At 45.8% G+C, this 21,916-nt stretch overlaps 1 protein-coding gene across 7 annotated transcripts in view; it reads left to right on the forward strand.

Moving 5' to 3' along the window:
* SEMA5A (semaphorin 5A) overlaps positions 1 to 21,916 on the forward strand; it is a 152,986-nt gene that overhangs the window by 41,503 nt on the left and 89,567 nt on the right. For all 7 annotated transcript variants that reach the window (XM_077933561.1, XM_077933558.1, XM_077933559.1 and 4 more), the window contains exon 2: positions 19,408 to 19,605. In XM_077933561.1, coding sequence (XP_077789687.1) covers positions 19,476 to 19,605 — 130 coding nt within the window. In that variant the 5' untranslated portion in view covers positions 19,408 to 19,475. The remainder of the gene's footprint in view (positions 1 to 19,407; positions 19,606 to 21,916) is intronic.

Genomic DNA, 21,916 nt, shown 5'->3' on the forward strand with positions numbered 1-21,916 from the left:
CAAAAATTCTCATGTGTTTGATGTATGACTTCTTGCCAAACATCTTTTCATAGGGGGTACAACCAATCGATGATGATAATCTGCGATTGTAACTGTAAACAAAACAGGAGAGAGATTCGGTCCAATAACTCTCTGGAAGATTGGCATCATGCAGCAAGGTTTTCAACACTTGAAGCAATGTTTGATTTGCTCTCTCACAAAGTCCGTTCTGCCATGGCGAGCGAGGACTAGACAAATCGTGCTGAATTCCTTTCTCAGTCAGAAAAGCTTCAAACTGCTGAAAAGTGAATCCCCCCCCCACGATCAGTGAAAAGAGTCTTTATTTTCTTACCATGCACATTTTCCAACCAAGCACAGAATTCCTTGAACCTAGGAAATGCCTCTGATTTCTCTTTGAGATTGTACACATAAATATACCTGGAAAATGCATCAATGAGGACCATGAAGTACCTGTTGTCACCCAAAGAGGGCGATGGTGGACCAACTAGATCAGCATGCACTACCTGGTATGGTTCTGTAGCTTGTCTACTAGACACCTTACATTTTGCAGCCATTTTCACCTTGTTTGCTGCGCATGTCTTGCACTTCATGTGGTACCTGCAGGGTTTAATAGTCATACCTTCAACCAAGGCAAGCATTTTGGATACTGCCTCAAAGTGTAAATGACCAAATTTCCTGTGAAAATCATGAATACATCCTGCATGCAAAACCTTGTTAGAACCTGCAATGCAACAAGTTTCATCTTGCACAACATCATCAAAATACAATACAAACAAACGATCAACATATTCAGCATGCAATACATAATCATTTTTCTTTGTGATGGTGCTCTTCTTGTTCTTGAAGGAAACGTCAATGTTCCGTTCATTTAGCTGCGCAGCGCTGAGTAGATTGTGTGCAGCATCTGGAACGTAGAGAACGTTGTGTATCGACAAGTCCAAACTGTGAAGAACAACAGTTCCGTAGCCTTGACTGGAGATCGTGTGGTCATCCGCCTGCTGAATCGCACCTTCCTGCGGTGTAAAAGACACGAACAGTCCTTTGTCGTTGCATATGTGTCTGGTTGTGCCCGAATCCACAACGAAGAAAGATCTAGACAGATAAGTTCAAAGATCTTCTGGACCTTTGCAACCTTTGGAGTGAAGCATGAGACCATTGCCTTGTGCTGCGTTGTCCTGGACACCGGACCTTTGCCTTTTCCACGTGTTGAGCTTTCGCTGTGCTGCTCTGTCTTGGCCCTGGGATATCTGCATTCCCTCTTGACGTGGCCTAGACGTCCACACGAGTAGCATTTCACTGCCTTCAAAGCTTTGGCGCCATCTAGTGGTTCCACTGCATTCTGGGATGACGTCTGTGAAGACTCCCCCTTACCGATGCAGCTAGCACTACGCCGGTCAGCTTCATTCTGAATCACAGCAGTAACATGCTCTACCATGAGCTGAGCAGTTGGCAAAACAGCAATTTGAGTGGCAACGGACTCCCAACTCGAACCCAAAGAATGTAGTATCATGAAGGAATACACAGCCTCTGGAAAAGTGAGACCTCTCTGTTGCAGCTCATGCTTGAGATGCTGCATCTCCATCAAGTGAGCATGCACATCTGCACCTTCAGCAAGTGCCATATCATGCAGCTTGGCATAGTAGAACAAAGAAGCACCAGCCTCTGTTCTTAAATGAGAATCTCTTAAAGTGTCCCAAATCTCTCTGGCTGAGGCCTTATCACACAAGAGACAAAGCTCTTCTGGGGATACTAGCAATGTAAGAGTTCCCCTTGCTTTGGAATCCTTAGCTCAGTGTTTCCCAACCTTGGGCCTCCAGCTGTTTTTGAACTACAATTCCCATCATCCCTGACCACTGGTCTTGCTAGCTAGGGATGATGGGAGTTGTAGTCCAAAAACAGCTGGAGGCCCAAGGTTGGGAAACACTGCCTTAGCTGCCCATTCATCCACCATCGGAGCTGGGGGGTGTCTGTAATAACATTGTACAGACCCTCTTTTCGCAGAAGTGCCTCTGCGTATAACACCCATTCCGCGTAATTCTTTTTATCGAGCTTTGGAATCCCAAAAGCTTCAGCTAGCCTTGCATTAGCCATCTGCGCCATTAATCAAGCTGCGTCTGTGTTTACAACAGCTTCATTCCAAAAGCACTTTCAAAAGCACTTTCATTTCAAGCCTCTGCCATAGCAAAAAGTTGCTTTGGCTTAAAAGTTCAAAGTCCAGCCTTAAAGCCATTAATTAGGAACTGGCAGGCTTCCCGTAGCAAGAGCACATACCTCTCATCAATCTTCTTGACGCGCAGAGCAGATAACACCGATCCGTACCTCTGCTGGCATTCTGATTCCGGAAATGTGCTGGGCCCATAACCAAAAATGTGAGATTTGACCAGCTCCGGCCCATCTGGAGCTGGTACAGGCTCGTCTTATCTTGAGCCCAAGCAGAGCGTAGTCCCGCAGACGAAAGGATAAGCAGGTAATGTGCTACATGCTGAAGTTTATTTACAAGCTATGCTGAGAGCATACAAACATACATCTTGCCTCTGTGAGAGCAGAGAAGCAACTCCTCTCGACACAAAGAAACCGAGAGAACACTGAAAAACAGGAAACCAGTGTACGTCACATCCAGTCTCCCATTCCCGTGGGAACCCAACAGTAACTCTGACTGTGGAATGTAAACAATGTCTTGTGACAAGCATTTGCTGCTCAGTGAGGAAATAGAAACCAATACCGGGTTCAAATCCCCCCTGGGCCTTGAGGCTCCCTGGGTGTCCCTGGCCAACCCCTCCCCTCAGCCTGGCCTCCCTCACAGGGTTGCTGTGGGGATGAAATGAAGAGAGGGAGAACCATAGACAGCACACCACCTCGAGCTCCTAGTGGGAAATGGTGGGAATGAACGTGCAGTAAATGAAGTAAATGCTGCAATTTTGTGTCGCAAGCCGCCCTAAGACCTACCTAAACTAAGAAGGACACCATCCGCATTGCAATACACGAAATGGTTTCTGATGCTTCCAGCAACCACAGAAACACCTCCCGCCCCCCGCCCAGCTTCTGCATCTGGAGGGGGGCAGCAGGAACAGCCCCTCTTCCTCTCTGCAAAGCGGGAGGGGAGGGGGCCCCTGGAGGGCAGCAGTGATGGGCTGGGAGGGGAGAAAGTCCTGGGTCAACCCCACGCCCCCCATTTTGGGTTCTTCTGGGGGGTCCGTTTCCCATGATGCCCCCCTCCCCGATTCACCACGTCAGCTTCCAGGCAGAATGAAAGGCACACCCACCGACCCCGCTTCCTTCCTCTCCCCTTCCCACTCACCTGCCTCCTTCCCATCCTCTCCCCTGCCTGCCTGCCTCCTCCAGCCGGGAGTGCCACACACATCCCACCTGCCTCCCAAACTCCCAAACTGCCAAGAAGGCCGCTGGCAAAGCGGCGCAGCTCCCCCCTTCCTCTGGCGGCTTGTGCAGTGGGTGCGTGGCACGCCCCTTAGGGATGACACCTGGGGCTTTCCGCTCCCACTGCACCCCCTTGCTCCGCCACTGTATGGAGACTGGCTAAGAGCCAGCAGACAGAAAAATTACATTAAGAATACAAAGTGGCTGCAGGAAAGCAGCACGGCTCAAAAGGGAGCACAAGACAAGACAAAACTGCAAGTGAGAAAATGGCTGCGTGACTCGGCTCTTTTGTGGAGTCAGCCAGAGCCAGGCGCATCTCCCAGGTCACATGCCGGGGGAGGATGCTCCAGACCAGTGGAAGAGGGCGTTACCCTGACTGGATGTCCGCCTGCTGTGCCCACACTAGGGAAATAAGGAATGTGGCATTTGACTGCACCAATGGATTACATCCCACGGTGCCCACGCTGCGTCTGACTTGCCTGCCATGTTTATTTACCTACACTATCCCCATAGGATAGATCACCCACTGCCTTGTGGGACACCTTTGGGAGAAGAAAAGGCGAAGGAGTAAGCCCAGCACAAATTTGGAGAGGTGTTTTGTCCGCCTCCTTCTGGCAACCCCTGCAGCCAAGCACATCAGTGAAGCCAAGAGGGGGGCAGCCCAGGACCTCCCGACACACTGCCCAGGCTTGCGTCCCCGGGAGGCCACTTTGGTGCTGCTAACACAGCAAGAACAACACAGGAGGCGGCAGTTACCAGTTACCAGTCTCTGCAGCCACAGCAGGTGCTGCGATTCGCCAGACGTTTGACTTCATCCCCAGAGGTGCACTTCATTGTCTCCTGAGAATAACATCCCTTTAGGAACCTGAGGCAGCTGGATGCCTTGTCCAATCTAGGCACTCTTTACCCCCAAATCACCCTGATTATAATCTGTAACGGGCTTAGTGAGGAGCAAATACTGATCGATATTTGATGGGGTCGGCTTTAGGGTGTGGATTGGACGGAATAATTTTCGGATCCTTTATGCTTTGCTGATTCTGTCCATGAACAGTGATTTAAAAAGAACCATTTTAGTACAGCCTCTCAGGTTGAAACTATGGACTCAGCTATACAGCTGCGAATAAAACGTTTTAAGTGTGTTGTAAAGTATAATATACAAATGTGACACTAGATGGCGATAGTGAGCTATGGCAAATTCAATATATTTTCCAAAACTTTTTTAAAAAATCATTTTCACAGCATTTTTTTATATGTGTGTGGATTCCACCTATGCTTCCCCGACTTTAAAAGCAACCATAGGAGGCTGCAGTCTTGAGGAGGAGACTGCAGGGGCACTCCTTAACCCTTTGTACTCTGGCTGCTTTCCCACTCAGAACCCCCCTTTTTTGGTTTGTTCTCGGCTTCTATTTGAGAACGGTTGTTTTTTTAAAAAAAGATTTGGGTATTTTCATCTTTCCTCCTGTTAATCAAAAAGCAGCTTTGGGGAGTAGAGACTTTGAGCATCAAATTTACTGGTTCCCCACTCAAGATTGAAGTCCCTGGGTGGGTGTTTTGTGTTGAAAAAGAAAGTTGATTGAGACAGACACACAGAGATGTGTTGCAGGTGGGGTTGGACTTTGTGTTTCAGTCTTGGGGTCTATGCATGTCCTCAAGAAGTATTAAGTCTCACATTTCTGAGCTACCCTTCTCATAATTACTCCATTTCTATTTCCAGATGAAATTGCTGCTAGCTGGGAAAAACAAAGACTGCACATAATTAGCATTTGAATAGTGACGGAAGGTGTTGAAGATTAATGAAAATGTTTAAAGTTGGTTGAGTGGTTGACGCAATTTCTTCTGGTGCTGTGTGCATCTTAACGTTTGCATAGGGGGGAAATTATCTTTCTATTTCTTCTTAATTGTACATGTTACGCTGGAGGGTGACACTGAAGATATTAAAACGTGAATAACAGATTGCTGTTTGCAAAAACAGAGCATCCTATGCTATCCCGTTCCATCCTATATATGTTCCTGTGTGGGCAATTTGTTCTGGGAATTACGTTTGTGCCTTTCAAAGAGGGGAGGAAGAACTCACCTTTCTTCCTGTGACATTTTCCTCATTATCCCCCTGACCCAGAAGACATTTAATGAATAGGTAACGAGTAAGATGTCTTATATAATTGGTGAGCAGTGAAGTGTAATGCAATATACAATGGATCCTACATCCTGTTTCTGATTATATTGGTAGTTTACTGAAATTTAGTTTGGATTGTAAGCTTCATGGGCAGAGACCAGACTTCCTTTTGTTTAAGACTCTGTAAAATGTCATGTGCTAGTGGCACTACATAAATCAATGGGATTTATATACCTGCTGGATGAGGGAGCGTTAGATAAGCAGAAGTAATACTAACAAGTTGTTGAATTTCTAACTGGGGTTTTTTTTTTTAGCAGAGCTTGTATGGTCATCTGTCATGTATGATTTAGTTGAGATTCCTGCATTGCGGGGGGTTGGACTAGATGACCCTAAGGACTCTCTACAGTTCTATGATTCTAGTGCATATTTAGCTAACTTGCGCTGCCAAAATGTGCTCAGAATCTGGACATTGAGAAAACAACAGCACGTTTGCTGGATGGAATATAATGCCTGATAACTCCTTTGCCAGGAAATTAGCTAAGAAAAATCAGACTGTGGTTGTTAACATTGAAACAACAATCAGAACCGCCCTCCCCGAGTTCCTTGCCCACAAACCCAGAAGTGTGGGATGCAGCATTTTTTGGTTTTCAAGATCTTGGACACATTTCCAAACTCATTGTCAAATATTGATGAATTGTGTCCCCCCCACCCCAAATGTGGTGGGCATTGCCTGCTTAGATGCCCGGCTGAACTGTCTACAATGAGTGCCCAAGAATGTTTCTTCCTAGGTGACCTGGGTCTCGAGTTGATCAGGCCCAGGGTTGAGTCTGGACACATGGCCAGCTCGTCTGGAACACCAAGAGAGGCAGTCTTGGAAATGTTAGGTTTTAAAATTATTGTTAAATTTCTGTACCACCCTTCATCCGAGGATTACAGGGCAGCTTACAATATAAAAGCACAAAAATACGTAACACAGTAATGACCAAAAATATAACACCAAGAAAAGGGGACTGTGTGTTCTCTGTGGTTAACACAAAGGTGGAAAATCACAGCAGTGTTGTGCTTCATGTAACTGTTTTGCCTGTTCTGCACAGTGATTGTGCATAAGCTGCACAAGTAGTTAGTGTGAGATTTGTTTGGTGTTTGTTCATATCCTGCTCCCAGGGTGACTTGCATACAGTCAATTAAAACAAAGCTGTCTCTGCCTGTGGGCTTACAAACTAAGCACTTACCATTGGTATCTGAAGAAGTATGCATGCACACGAAAGCTTATACAGCGGTACTTCGGGTTACAGACGCTTCAGGTTACAGACTCCGCTAACCCAGAAATAGTACCACAGGTTAAGAACTTTGCTTCAGGATGAGAGCAGAAATTGTGCAGCAGCGGCAGCGGGAGGCCCCATTAGCTAAAGTGGTGCTTCAGGTTAAGAACAGTTTCAGGTTAAGAACAGACCTCCAGAATGAATTAAGTACTTAACCCGAGGTACCACTGTACCAAAAACAAACTTTGTTGGTCTCTAATATTTTGACTGTGTCAGACCAACCTACTGAATCTAAGCAGTTACCAGTCATTCACAACATTATTGCCTTGTTAAACTTTGGCTATATGCACAATAATGGTCATGCCTTTCTTAAAATCTTAACAACTAGTAGGTTTTATGTTGTGGGGTTGTGCTGACCTTGTTGACTTTTTGCTCTACTGGAAAAAGAGAAGGTCTCAGCAAAGGGATGATTTCTTGCAAGTGGAGTCATGCCTAATAGCTTCCACCCGGTATTTTGCATTTGATCTCAATTCCATATTGCTGCAGTCAGTTTTCCTATTGATTGGGGGGGGGGTTTAAATGAATATCTTTAATTATTAGCTGTACAGCATCTAGAGTGGTTTTCTCTTCACTTGGCACAACAAAAATACCTTCCATTTAATGTCCTTCATTTCAAAGGAAAATAGTTTCATGAATACAGGTGTGGAATTCTGATTTTTTTTTAAAGTGGGAAACTCCTTTAATTCTACTCAATTCAAAAAATGTGGATTCATTTTCATGAAATTTTCCCGTATTAAAATATGTTTGCTTTTAGCTCTATAATGCATTATTCATCTTAAAAGTTTTTCAATTGAAAACCAAAGCAGAGATGGCTGTTGATCACAGGACAAGAAAAAGTTGATTATTTTTTATGTTGTTGGGAAGGGGCAATGCTGATTTCAACATTTCATAGATTGAGGACATCCTAGAAAAACTGAACATTGATGTGTCCAAACAGCAGCTGTTGTTTTCTGCCACTGTTATTTCTGAGAGCAATTATCTTGGGTGTTTGTGCAGCCCTTCTATTTTAAGTACTGTGTTACCACATTGAAAACACACCCTCCAATTTCCTAGCCTTTGAACTTTAAAAACGTATCCCGAAATCACTAAGGATACTGCCAGTGCAATACAAGGCTTGATTCCATTGCTCCAGTCAGTCTATACAATTATGCCAACTATGGCTAGAATATGAACATATGGGATACGTTTTAACAATAGAAAAGGGACTTTTCTGAAAGATCTGTATGGTTGACATCAGCCCAAGTCATTCTGATAGCAGAACTGGTGCATTTCAGACAATTGCCATGCTAAATTATGGGGTTGGTTGTTTTTGCTTAGAACCACATCATGGTTTGAGTTTCCAAATGCACAATGGGCAAACCTTGGCTTACAGCAGCTTCTCAGCTTGTTTTTCATCCTTGCAGTGTTTAGCTTCCTAAGTCAGCTCTTATTTTTATAGTGCAACAGCCTTGGGAGAGAGAGCAATCTTAACTTCTGCTTTTTCAGTTCAGACCCATGCCAAACCATTGTTAAGATTGTGTATGGCTTGGCATAATGCCAAATGAGTCTGTATATCAAGGATATACCGTATTTTTCCATGTATAAGACAAGGTTTTTTGCTAAAAAAATTAGTAAAAAATTGGGGGTCATCTTGTACACAGAACATGGGCATCCAGGGGGATTTTTTTTTTAATATTTAAGCATATGTCTGGGATTTTGGCTTGGGCAGGCTGAGGCGGTCCCTCCTGCTGGCGTCACCCTCCCCCCCCCCCCCCCCCGGGCTGCATGCTGGCGACTGGCTCGCCTCCTGAAGCCCCCACTGGCTCAACCATCGGATCGAGAGCAGCTGCCTCTCCTTGCCCGTCTTTCCTTTCCCCCCTCTTCCCCTCCCAGACTCCCTCCCTGCCCCCACCCCGCTCACCCCCTTCCTCAGCTCACTTTGCTCAACGGCATGGCCCCATGCAGAGCGGTCGCTGCCTTCCCAGCTCTTCCTTCGCATCCTGCTTGGGAGCTGCCACTGAGGAGGATCGTGGGCAGAGGCATAGGAAGGTCAGGTGGTACCCGGTGTGGAAAATTTCTTGGGGCCCCCCCAATTGATTTTTATTTTATTTTTGCCTGCAAAAATGGTTTTACGTTATTTCATATTTTCTTACAAAGGAATGTGGATTCTGGGCCTCTGATAACAAGTAGGCGACTATGGACAGATACTTAAATCTACAGGATGGATTGTGTTTTGGCTTGTGTTATTTTATTTATATTTATTGTTTATTTATTTAATAAAATTAATTTTAAAAACCTGCAAAGTGGTTTACCAAAACAAAAAAAAAAAAACCAAAAAAACCACAGCAGTAAAATCAAGAAAAATTAACAATCCTACCTTAAAACATACAAAAGCTAAAATATTAAAATTAAAATTACTTCAACTTCCAAAGCATCTAGGTGTGCTTGCCCAAGGAAGAATGCTTTTAGCAGGTGCCCGAAAAGAGTCTAGCAAAGGCACGTGCTTTGTTGCAATAGGCGGGGAGTTCCAAAGTGCAGCTGCTGCCACACTAAACAATGCAGTACAGATATTATGTGGAACGTGTAGTAGTGCTTGAAACTACTGAAGGGGAGGTTTTATTTATTGTGATTTCACCGTGCTGTGTATTATCTGAAAAGGAAAACATTTATTTAAAAAACAGGACTGCACAGCAGCAATCTAGTCTCATTATTCCCGAGCCGACGGTGCATAAGATGGGCTGCAATCCTATGCACCCTTTGCATCCAACATGTACCTAAAACTCTGCACAAGCCTGCACCAGAGAATTGTAGAGTTGGAAGGGACCCCAAGGGTCATCTAGCCAAACCCCTGGGGCAATGCAGGAATCTCAACTAGACCACCGACCCCTCTCGCTGTCCAGGCTTCAGGAAGCTATCTGCAAGCCTTTGGAGCCTGGTGGGAGTGCCCGCCGGGCTCCGAAGGCTTGCGGATAGCAGCCTGTTCTGGGGGCTGGGGTCAGGGGAAGCTCGGGCTTCCCCTGCCCCCAGCCCCGCAAGCTCCGGGAGTGGCGGTGAGGTTGCACGCAATCTTGCCGCCGCTCCTGGACCTGTTCTGGGGGCTGGGGTCGGGGGAAGCTCGGGCTTCCCCTGCCCCAGCCCCGTGGCTAAAAACAAAGCCGTGCACAGCCTCTCCCAGCTGGAGAGGTTGCGCGTGGCTAAAGAGGAAGCCAAGATAGCCAGCTGGATAGATCCCACTGGCTGTCTTGGCTTCTTTGCTCTTTGGGGCTGGGGGGGGGGGGAATATATTTTTTTTATTCCCCCCCCCCCAAAAAAAAACTAGGTGCGCCCTATGGTCCAGTGCACCCTATGGAGTGAAAAATACGGTAATCCCTAGTTTAGTAAGATAAGACCTTTGGAGCATGCATTTTTTTAAAAAAGTTTTTTTATGAACCGCCCTAGGAGGGCAGTAATTGTTCCTTGATAATTTGTCACCCCCCTCCATTATGGAACCTGGGGCGGACCGCCCCCCTTCCTACGCCCCTGAGTGTGGGGTGCCCCAGCTGCTGCCTCTGCTGCTGCACCACGGTGCTCCTCATTCAGGAAACTTTGCCCCAAAAAAGATAAGCTTCTATTTTAGGGTTTTGTTTTCTTAATTTTGGTTTAAAAAAAATAAGGGTAGTCTTATACATGGGGGTGTCTTATACATGGAAAAATACAGTAGATATCCAAGGACTGGTTGGCTGGTTCATTCATGCTTCTTGCTTCCTGCAGGGAGTTCACATCCGCATAAAACGGTTTTGCTCTAATTTTATTCTTGCAACACGCCTTCAGTCCCGGGTCCATCCATTATACTGCACATCCTTGCTTCAGCAAAACCTCAGCTAACCATAAAATATAGTAGGAGGAATTCAACATAGTGCTAACCAGATTGTTCCATTAGTGCCGAATGTCACGAACTGGCTGGACACTGTGGAATAGTGGGAGGCAACAGCTGGAGACCCACCCAGGAACCAAGGCTCTGAGCCCAGGGATTGGTGATAGGACGCGACTGTAAGTGATCCGAGGGAGAAGAAGGAGACGCCTGGGAGGAGGAGGGGTCTGAAGCCGAGACGGTGGAGAGTCTGTGGCAGAGGGAAGTCCAGAAGCAGGAGAGGAGGGAAACCAAAAGGCAGAGATGAGTCCGACTGATGAACAAGCCTTCCCCCTCCCCAAGTCTTCCCCTCCTGCTGTGACAAGCTGCTCTTCCCCTGGTCTCCCAGGACCAGGAGAGGCATGAAACGGGAGGAGCAGAGACAAGCGTGCCAGCACAGCCGCAGATTGCTTGGGAAGGACGTGGGAGAGGAGGAAGCTTAGGCAGCTGTGGGAGACCTTTAGTCTCCACAACTGCCTCATGGGGGCAAGACCTACCGAGAAGAGTTGGCCTGCTCATTAGGCCTGGCACTCCTGATCTGGCCTTGTTACTCCTTGTGAATTACAGTGGTACCTCAGGTTAAGTACTTAATTTGTTCTGGAGGTCCGTACTTAACCTGAAACTGTTCTTAACCTGAAGCACCACTTTAGCTAATGGGGCCTCCTGCTGCCGCCGCGCTGCCAGAGCATGATTTCTGTTCTCATCCTGAAGCAAAGTTCTTAACCCGAGGTAGTATTTCTGGGTTAGCGGAGTCTGTAACCTGAAGCGTATGTAACTTGAGGTATCACTGTACATTGTTTTGTATTCGTAAGGAAAGATGGAGAAGTAAAACCACGACATCTTTTGATGTTTGCCCCAAGAACTATGGGGTGGGTTGGGGACTGTGAAACCAAAATCATATTTAAAATCTTCAAGATGAAATATGGGAGCACAATCTTAAAAACATCACTGTAGCTGTCTCACCTCTTAATTGTAGCATGGATAGAGCTGCTTTAAATATATTATATTTTGTGTGTGAGGGGAAAATTCCAGAGGAATAAGGTATTTGGCTGTTAAACCCTGGATTGGATTGTCTGATGGGCTCTTTATGTTGCTTAAATGCTCCTGTGTTGAAACACAAAATTAGTTTACTGTATTTTTAGATGAATTAAAAAAAATGTTATGTATTTTTTCTGTTGGAGATCAGAAGTTGTACTACACTGCAGAAAGAAAGGGCTTTCCACATTCTGGGCTCTTAATCAATCACAGGTTACATCTCGGTTATGGTAAAGCCTAGATGGTCCTTTAATAAGACTGTAAAAGTCCTTAGAGACCTATTAAGTGATATTGGAAAGGGCTGGGGGAGAGAACAATCAGCTTCTTTTATGAGCTTCCTTGGAGAAGGTTGTCAAAATGGGCAGGGGGAGTTGTGGAATTTATGGGCCATCCATTGATGTGAATGATATTAGTGTGGTAAATGTCATTATACTTTATGGGGCTAAACATGTTTCAGTGTGTGTGGAATTCATATTGCTTTTTAACAATCATTCATACAAATGGGTTAAATGAAAGAATCTGACATTACCCCTTCCTATTTTTATTGGGGTTTTTTGTTTTGTTTTTTAAAAGAGTGATAATAACATCTCAACAAAAATGGATAGCCGGATTTTGATTTCTGCTGGTTTGCTTGAACTGATTTGTTAGGACAAAATTCCTTTAAATCTTTCCATCTTTGCTTGGCTTTTGTTTTGATTGTTCATTATGCAGATCTGAAGCATGGGTGTGCATGTCTCCTGTTATTAAATAACTGAAAGAGCAAGTGTACATTTCTGTTTATGAAGGCAGCAGAGAAGCAAGAGTAAGATAGTTGCTTTAAAAAGACCTTTCTTGATGGTGCTCTATTGGATAATTACCACCCAGTCGCCAGTATTCCAACACGGGGCAAGGAGTTAAAGTGAGGGCTGGTGACCCAGTTTTCAGGTATTTCTGGATGATACTGATTAGCTAGTTCTGTTTCAGTCTGGTTTCTTTCCCAGGTTTGGGATTGGGACAACTTTGGTTGTCCTGGCTTATGATGTGCCCTGGGAGCTGGGCAGGAGAAGTGTGTTTCTGTTCAGCTTTCTCTCTCAGTGGCTTTAACACCATTGACTATGACTTTCTTTTAGATCACCTGACAAGAATGGAGAGTGGGGCCATTGTTTCCCTGGGGCCTCCAGTCCTTCCTGGAGTGCAACATAGATTACCAAACACACATTCTATTGCTTCAGCAATAGGGCTGCCGCCTATATTAGATGTGGTTTTGCTCTCAATGAAAAGCCAGGTCTGCCATTTGTGTTTTCAATTGTATTATTCTCGTGCATTTATCTTATTCTTTAGTGGCCTTTGGTGGTACATTTTGAACCAGAAAGGTGGAGAACAAATGATTTTGTGAATAAAAACAAGACATCAAATGCTTGCAACAGCAGAGGATGAATTCACAACTTTCTCCAGAATTTTCCATTTTAATGGGGCTGCTCTACTGTGAGTTATCAGTTGTGGCCAGAGTTAAAATCTGTGCACAAATTGATAGATTATAAATTTTTAGAAGTATAACTTTGACCTGTCTCTCAAGAGATTAGGGAAATTGTGCATAAGGAATGACTAATTAAGGTTGTGTGGTCAGGCTTTGCTAACTACTGCATCTCTCCATCTACCACCAATATAATCCAGAGAGGAGTGCAGGCAGAGAGAATGTAAATGAGAAAGCTTTTTAGAAACGAATTTCCCGAGTCAAAGCTTGAGTGCCTCTTGTTTTGTGAACCTCTTCTGCACATTAGGGTTACAAATATGTTCTTTACTGATCTCGTGATTAAATGTTGACCAGGAGGGGTGATTCATACTCAGAAGAGGGTGAAATGCTGTTAAAGAGAATAGAAGGAGTTAAATAACCATTCAATGCCTCTTCATTGATTTAGTCATTCTGTGTGGCCTTCCAGATTAATAGATGATAATGACTGATTTGCCTGAGGTTGCTCATATTCCCTATTCAGTTTTCATAGCATAAACTGTAAACTATCTAATCGTGTCTTATATGGAGGATTAATTCCAGCTGGAAGGAGTACAAAATCAACGGGAAAGACAGTGGAAACAGACAAACGGGGAGTGGAGGTTAGAGGGAGCCAGCCCTGCTTGCTATGACTGCACTCCATCTTGACGCCAAATGTGCACAGATAGGAGAGGCTGGGGGGGAATTATTTTGGTGCCGTACGTGCATGGAACTGTAGTGCATGTTTGTCCAATGCAAGAGGGAAATTCGCTGACTTTTCCACAGCCTATATATTTAGTAGCCACTGGTCAGGATTCATGGTCAAACTTCCTGGGGGCCGCATGCCCCCGGTGGGTGGAGCCATGGGCAAAAGTGGGGAGAGCAGCAGGTGCAGCTCTTTCATTTGTGCACTAGGCTGCAGTCCAGCCCCACACAATCTTTGCACGTCTCTCCATCCTGGCAAGCAAGAGGCATTATTTTGCAGTTCTCTGATACATTCCAGCCACACAAAAGCAGTTGAGGAAGGTGTGTGCCCTGGGCAGAGAGAGAGACCTGGAGGGTCCCATTTGAACCCTGCCTGACACAGAGAAATAAAACCCCCCAGAAGTCAAAAGCATGGCTGAAATCAGTTTCCAGTTCCAAACTCTTGGTTCAGTATGTAGATGCTGAGGATATATGCAATGTTTAGAGATACCGTCTGTTAAGTGGTTTATAAAATAACTGAATAGAAAATACGTAAGCATTTGATGGTCTCTTCACCCTAAAACAAACTTTTGGAGCCCCCCTCCTCCAGTTTCTATCTCAGAGCTATCAGGAGTCTTGCCTATTCAGAAATCCACACATTTTGGTATTGTGTTTTATTGCTCCTGCCCTGGGAAAGGAGATGCGTGTGCAAAATGCGCCTGGCACCTGGCTAATTTCTAACACCTTTTCCACGTTTCCCCACTTTGCCCCAAATTTTGGTGAGGCTCCTTTGGAAGGGGTATGTTGTCTGTGCATGGACATTCAGTATTAGCCGTTGGCAGAATTCATCTTGTGGTTGCCACTGGTGGCTGGGCAGCTGCGTTTGTGGACTCCTGTTCCTATTAGCTGCTCTAGAACAAATACCTGGTCTCAAAGGTTGCTTTGAGAACATAGCAAAAGATGAGCCCTGTCTGCTCCAGCACCTGGTTCTCAAATGGAGAGCCTGCAAGCAGAACCGGACTGTAGCTGGACACGTGATTCCCAGGGACTGGTCTGGCATTCAGAGGAAGGCAGACTCTCGGGAACGGTGTCGCCAGACCTTCTGTTTTTAATGTAATACTTGGTGGAATGGAGACAGTCAAATTGCAGTTCTGTGCGCACATAAATTACTGAAAGTATTTTATCTCCTTCTTCAACAGACAGGACTCCCAGAGCAGCTTACAGATAAAAAAAAACCAACCCAAAAATGGTCCCTGCTCTCAGGCTTATAAAATAAAATATGTTACACAAAAGGAAAAAAAGGGATGAAGAGGAAAGAGGAAAGCAAATAAACTCAGGTGCCAGTTCTTCACATTAAGAGAGTTGTCGTAATTCAGGGAAAGGACTGGTCTCTCTTAGATGACCCTGCACTTTTTGAGCACTTCCTGTGGAAGGCTTAGGAAGAAGTTAGTGGAGTTTTCTCAGAAGTAAACTTTCCATCATACAGCTCTCACTCATAATGTTTCCTCAGGCTGTCAACCTATTGTGCATAATTAAAGAATAAGTTGACATCTTGGAAATAGCTTTCTCTCTCTCTCTCTCTCTCTCTCTCCCTCCCTCCCTCCCTCCCTCTCCCCCTCCCCTTTCTTTCCCCCCACCTCTCAGCCCATATATTTTATCTGATTAACCTTTTTGGGGTGGGGAATGAAGACTTTATGAGTTTAGCACATCAGTTCTAGGAAGACCACAGCAATTAATCTTTCCTTGACTGCTGCTTGATGAAGCAATTATGTTCGGTGATCAGCATTTGTTGAAAGCATTATTTGCCTCATGACTTTTTCCATGCTGCTTCAGGTCGTGGCGGATGTTCTCCTGGAGACACCTAGCTTGGTTGTCCTGGGGGATTTTAACATCCATGCCGACACGACCTTTCAAGGGGCCGCTCGGGACTTTGTGGAAAGCATGGCCTCCATGGGGCTGTCCCTGAATAAGTTTGGCCCAACTCATAGCCGCGGACATGCCTTAGACTTTGTGTTTACCTCTACGGATGTTGGTGATCTGACATTAACTAAAAGCGAAACAAAAGAAGTGCCATGGTCAGATCACTTCCTGGTACAACTGGACTTCTCCGCGACCCTTCCCCTCTGCAGGGAGGTGGGACCGATTCAGATGGTCCGCCCCCGCCACTTAATGGATCCAATTGGCTTCCAGAGAGTGGTAGGGGATGTTTTATCCCAAGTTGATGGCCTTTCAGCTGATTCCCTGGTGGCCTGCTGGAATGCGGAGTTAACCAGGGCTATTGACTGTCTGGCTCCGAAGCGCCCTCTCCGATTGCATGGAGCCCGGACAGCCCCATGGTTTTCCCCGGAGCTGAGGGTGATGAAACAATCGTTGCTGTTTCCTAGTTCTGCTGGATCTCTCAGTGGCCTTTGACACCATCGACCATAACATCCTTCTGGACCGTCTAGAGGGGCTGGGAGCTGGGGGCACTGTTATACGGTGGTTCCGCTCCTTCCTCCTGGGCCGTGTCCAGAAAGTGGTGGTGGGGGATGAGTGTTCAGACCCCTGGGCTCTCACTTGTGGGGTGCCTCAGGGTTCCGTCCTCTCCCCCATGCTTTTTAATATCTATATGAAGCCGCTGGGAGAGATCATCAGGGGGTTTGGGCTGGGTGTTCATCAGTATGCAGATGACACCCAGCTCTACCTCTCCTTTAAAACAGAACCAGTGAGGGCGGTGAAGGTCCTGTGTGAGTGTCTGGAGGCTGTTGGAGGATGGATGGCGGCTAACAGATTGAGGTTGAATCCTGACAAGACAGAAGTACTGTTTTTGGGGGACAGGGGGGGCAGGTGTGGGGGATTCCCTGGTCCTGAATGGGGTAACTGTGCCCCTGAAGGACCAGGTGCGCAGCCTGGGAGTCATTTTGGACTCACAGCTGTCCATGGAGGCACAGGTTAATTCTGTGTCCAGGGCAGCTGTCTACCAGCTCCACCTGGTACGCAGGCTAAGACCCTACCTGCCCGCGGACTGTCTTGCCAGAGTGGTGCATGCTCTAGTTATCTCCCGCTTGGACTACTGCAACGCGCTCTACGTGGGGCTACCTTTGAAGGTGACCCGGAAACTGCAATTAATCTAGAATGCAGCAGCTAGACTGGTGACTGGGAGTGGCCGCCAGGACCACATAACACCGGTTCTGAGAGATCTGCATTGGCTCCCAGTACGTTTCCGAGCACAATTCAAAGTGTTGGTGCTGACCTTTAAAGCCCTAAACGGCCTCGGTCCAGTAGACCTGAAGGAGCGTCTCCACCCCCATCGTTCAGCCCGGACACTGAGATCCAGCGCCGAGGGCCTTCTGGCGGTTCCCTCATTGCGAGAAGTAAGGTTACAGGGAACCAGGCAGAGGGCCTTCTTGGTAGTGGCACCTGCCCTGTGGAACGCACTCCCAGCAGATGTCAAAGCAATAAACAACTATTTTACTTTTAAAAGTCATCTGAAGGCAGCCCTCTTTAGGGAAGTTTTTAATGTTTGATGCTGTACTGTTTTTAATATTCAGTTGGAAGCCGCCCAGAGTGGCTGGGGAAACCCAGCCAGATGGGCGGGGTATAAATAAATTATTATTATTATTATTATTATTATTATTATTATTATTATTATTATTCTTTGTGCGCCTGCACATTGTAAGGGATTGTGTCTTTTGGAGAAGCTTGCCTTCCACTCAACTCCAGGGTTCCCAGGACGCTGCTCCAAAGCCAGTGTCATAACAATTGCCACCTTTTGTGGCTTAAGCAAAAAAGAAAAAGAAACGAAAAGTACATTGAATCATTTCCTGCTAAGAGATAAAACAGAGCTTTGCCTTGGTGCAAGTAGCAGCATTCTCTAATAGGTCTCATTTATTCTTATATTCCTCTTGGGCAATCTATATAAAAAGGATGACAACATTGCTACATATATAACAGAGATGTATGAAACAAAGCTCTCACATGGAAACTCTGAGCACGGATTCATAGAATATTCATAGCAGAGATGCACTGCCCTGGAACACATGCATTCTGAAGGACCTCTATAGACTATTTTAAAAGAAGAGTGATACTTGTATAAACGCAACACTTTTTTTCGCTACTGCTTCCATAACTTGTTTCTTGGAGAAAAAGGCTGCATGGATGTTTCCTTCCTCTTCTGGTTCTCCCACTGCAGGCAGCATTATTCGCTGTGCTCTTACCTAAATACATGATGAAAATCGAAACTTAACTCATATAATTACATTTTTATATGTTTGGGACCAGTTTACTCAAAGGACTGCACCCATGTTTCCAGCCCATACTCTGAGAGCTAGCTTAGACCTTGGCATTGGGTGTTTATCGCTCCCAGTCCCCAGCCGGGGATCTGGGGCACATCAGGGTTAACAGATCTGTCTGGGGATTTAAGCAGAGCCCACCCCCATTTCACCACAACACAGGGGAGTCCACTGACAACCTTTCAGCATATGGCCAGTAACTCCCATCAACACAGCCCCTTTAACAGGGAACCGTGGGGTCACTGCTGTGTGTGGGGGGGAAGGCATGTGTCACCGCTTCACACACCCCCCCCCCGCACTTAGGGAAGATAGACTAAAGGATTCCACCCAAGGCCTAAAACCACCAAATTTGTGACATTTTGCTACGGGGAAGGAGAAACCTGCCAATGCGGGGGAAATCCCTTCCCAGTCCTTTAACAGCAACCATCGAACAACCATAGCAGCGCCCGCATACCTGTAAAGAGGTTCACCTGAAATAAAGAGCATAAACAAAGGGAGGGTAGGGTGGGTGAAGCTCTGGAGCTGACTGGGGGCTCCCAAGTAGGCTCCACCCCCTTCATATGCAAAGGAGTGACGGCTACCCCTTCTTGCTCCGCTTTCCTGGCTCCGCCTCCGCCTGTCACAATGGGTTCATTCTGAACTGGGGTTTGGCGGGAACCTCAAGGGCTGTGACGTGGGGAGGTGGACCAGGAGCGTTCTGCCGGGAGTCTCAAAGGATTGGGGGTGCTGCGCGTGGCCACGCAAAGGGCGCCCTCCGGTTGATGGGGAGAGCGGTCATTCTACAGAGATCAGGCATGCCCCATCCCTCACATATTTAAAGTGGGCCTTATGCTGATTTCTTCTCCACAAAGTCATAAATAGTGGCTGCTTATTGGGTCATGGCTAAGTTTTATTGTTGCTACTTTGTTGTGTTTGATTCTGCTGTCACTGTTGATAGTATATTTTAAGAACATTTTATGAGTTGGATTTGTATTTTACGCATGTAGTAAACCACTTTTGGGAGGACTTCCTCCTAAAAAAGCAGACTATAAATCTCTTAAAATAAGAATAATTAGTTCCTATAAGAGGGGAAGATAAATTGTTGTCCTGTCTTTGAGTAGCCTAAATTAGGGACCACTTAACACTTGGAGGTGTCAGGTGATCACCCTTGAAGAGGTTGAGTCAAGTGGCAAAAGACACTTTGGGTCCTTGGGCCAACATCTGAAGAATCAACTGTCACCCAAGATTGGCCATCGTTGGTTTAGTTGTAATTATGTTGTGACATTCTCTAGGGCCTTTTCGCATCTGAAGACAAGAAGAGTTCCCGGCTAAGAGAGATGTGACCGGTGCACAGGAAAACATGGCTAACGTGCAGGATGGCATTTGGATGGTGATACTGGTCACAGGTCTGGGGATGATATACTTCGGAACAGTGTCCACAGAGGATTCCCAGTGCCAGCGGGTGGAGCATCCTGTTGTTACAAGTGAAGGTAAGTGATTGAGAAGTCGATTTCCAAATAAAGAAGAAGAGAAGAAGAAGAGTTTGGATTTGATATCCCGCCTTTCACTCCCCTTCAGGAGTCTCAAAGCGGCTAACATTCTCCTTTCCCTTCCTCCCCCACAACAAACACTCTGTGAAGTGAGTGAGGTTGAGAGACTTCAGAGAAGTGTGACAAGCCCAGCAGCTGCAGGTGGAGGAACAGGGAAGCGAACCCAGTTCACCAGATTACGAGTCCACCGCTCTTAACCACTACACCACGTTGGCAAAGAATAGCAAAATTGGCACTGATTTGTTGTTCTTTGGCTAGTTTCCTTATAGACCTCTGTCTGTATTAAGAAAATCTGAGATTGCAACAGATTGGTTGGAAATCTCTGCTCATAATTGACCTGCATTTTAATTTTCACTCCTTTGAATCAGTGGGCTAGTTCATAAATGCTCACCAAGGGCAACGACTGCTGTGAGTCCACAAAATGTTTGGTGCACTATTTTCCCAAGAACAGTCATTATCTTTCAAGCCAGCATTGTTAAAAGGCTGCTATTGTTTTGTCCGGGGCAGTAGCCCCAGCTAGCAAATGGGCTTCTAGCCAAAGGGAGACCTATCCCAAGCACAGAGTCCAGGGACTCTAGATCACATACTGCTAGCATCCTTTCCAAACCCAAGAAGCAGAGCCATGTCAAGCATGGGTTAGGTTCCGGTGAGGCAAGGTCAAACCCAGCAGAGGGTAAGTTCAGATGAACAAGGTCAGGCAAAACTGACGTCCTCTTCGGGCTCCAGGGAGGATCTCCTCACGAACCACAAGAACTCTCCATTTCTCTCTCACCATTTCCGGGTTTGAATTAAATGGTTTCATTATTTCCTGGTGTATTGCGTGTGTGTGTGTGTGTGTGTGCGTGCGCCTGTGCCTATATCTGTATCTGTATGTGATTCCAAGACCTCCATCCCCTGTGGAGCTATAGCCAATTTTGACTTTAGTATATATGTGAAGTTAGGACTCTTTGCTTCAGTAAGCATCACTTTTCATTCCCTTACGTTGAATCTTACCTGTCGTTCTGCAGCCCTCTTGCTCAGTTGGGTGGAAAGGGGGCACCTATGGAATGAGCAATGAAGGCAAAAGACCAAATGCCAGCAGGTTTTGACAGCCAAGCACCAGAGCTTTGCTGCACCAGGAAAGAAAGCTCTATCTGTTTGTCATGAAGCTGCTTCTCCCCAAAGATATTGCAAGAAAAGTTATGCAAATATATATTCATAGGCCAAGCTACAGCCTGTTTTTACTCCACAAAGAAGGGGAGTCAACAGAGAGTGGAACTTTTGGAGTACTACATCTGAATATGTATTCATATTCATAATGCTATAAAAAGGAAACACTACTATTACATTTTCAAAATTACTGTGTTTAATTATGATAGTTCTATTTAAGTTTAGCAGTAGCCAAAATCACTGACGTTCTGTTAGGCCAAGAAAATGGCACACACTCATAGCATTTCACACCTTTATGAACCTAACTGCATTTTCTTCCTGAGCCTCTTTGCTGGTGTGGTCAGGAAAGACCCAAGACCATTTGAAATTTAGGAGGAAGTGGAAGATGATAGACTTGTATGTGAGAAACTAGCAAGCTTTCATTTGAGATGTCAAAGGACTTTTTAAAAAAGGGATTGCATATGGGAACAGCACTTTTACTTTGTGACATCAGCAGCCATTACTCTGATCCTCACCCCCCCCCCCCCCCGTTTCACACCTATTTGCATGCCTAGCAACCAGCCCACTTCATGCTGGGGCAGACTGCCATACTTAACAGACTTAGAAGCCAAATGTTGAGGTTTAAGGCAGGGCTATGAAAGCAAGAAACAGCACAACTGCTTTCTGGAAATGCAACTAAGTGATAGTGCCAGAGGAACATGGGGAAGCAGACAGAGATCTGATCCTAAGGGACAGAGAGTAGGATGAGGTAGGGGCTCAAAGAAGCAAAAATAGGGCAAAACCAAGGGAGAATAATGCTGGCATTCATCAGCCCACTCAGCTACTGCTCCTCATGACAATCATGTTGCTTTTTGCATTCCCACCATTTGCAGGGAGCTGAAAATGATTCCATAACCTCTTTTAAATCCTGATGAAAGGGAGCTAGAGAAAGAACATTGCATAAACTTAAAGGTGGTGTTTACTTGTGGTTGTAAGCTGCTTTCAGGTGTGAGGCCTTATTCTTCGTACTTGAGACTCCTTGTTCTTCTTTCTGGTTGATTCTGATCAGACGTATGACTGCTTAATGACCAGACTTAAAGATGTCTTTGTGGGTTTTGCTGCT

Source organism: Podarcis muralis, chromosome 8, assembly GCF_964188315.1.
Source record: "Podarcis muralis chromosome 8, rPodMur119.hap1.1, whole genome shotgun sequence".
Lineage (NCBI taxonomy): Eukaryota > Metazoa > Chordata > Lepidosauria > Squamata > Lacertidae > Podarcis > Podarcis muralis.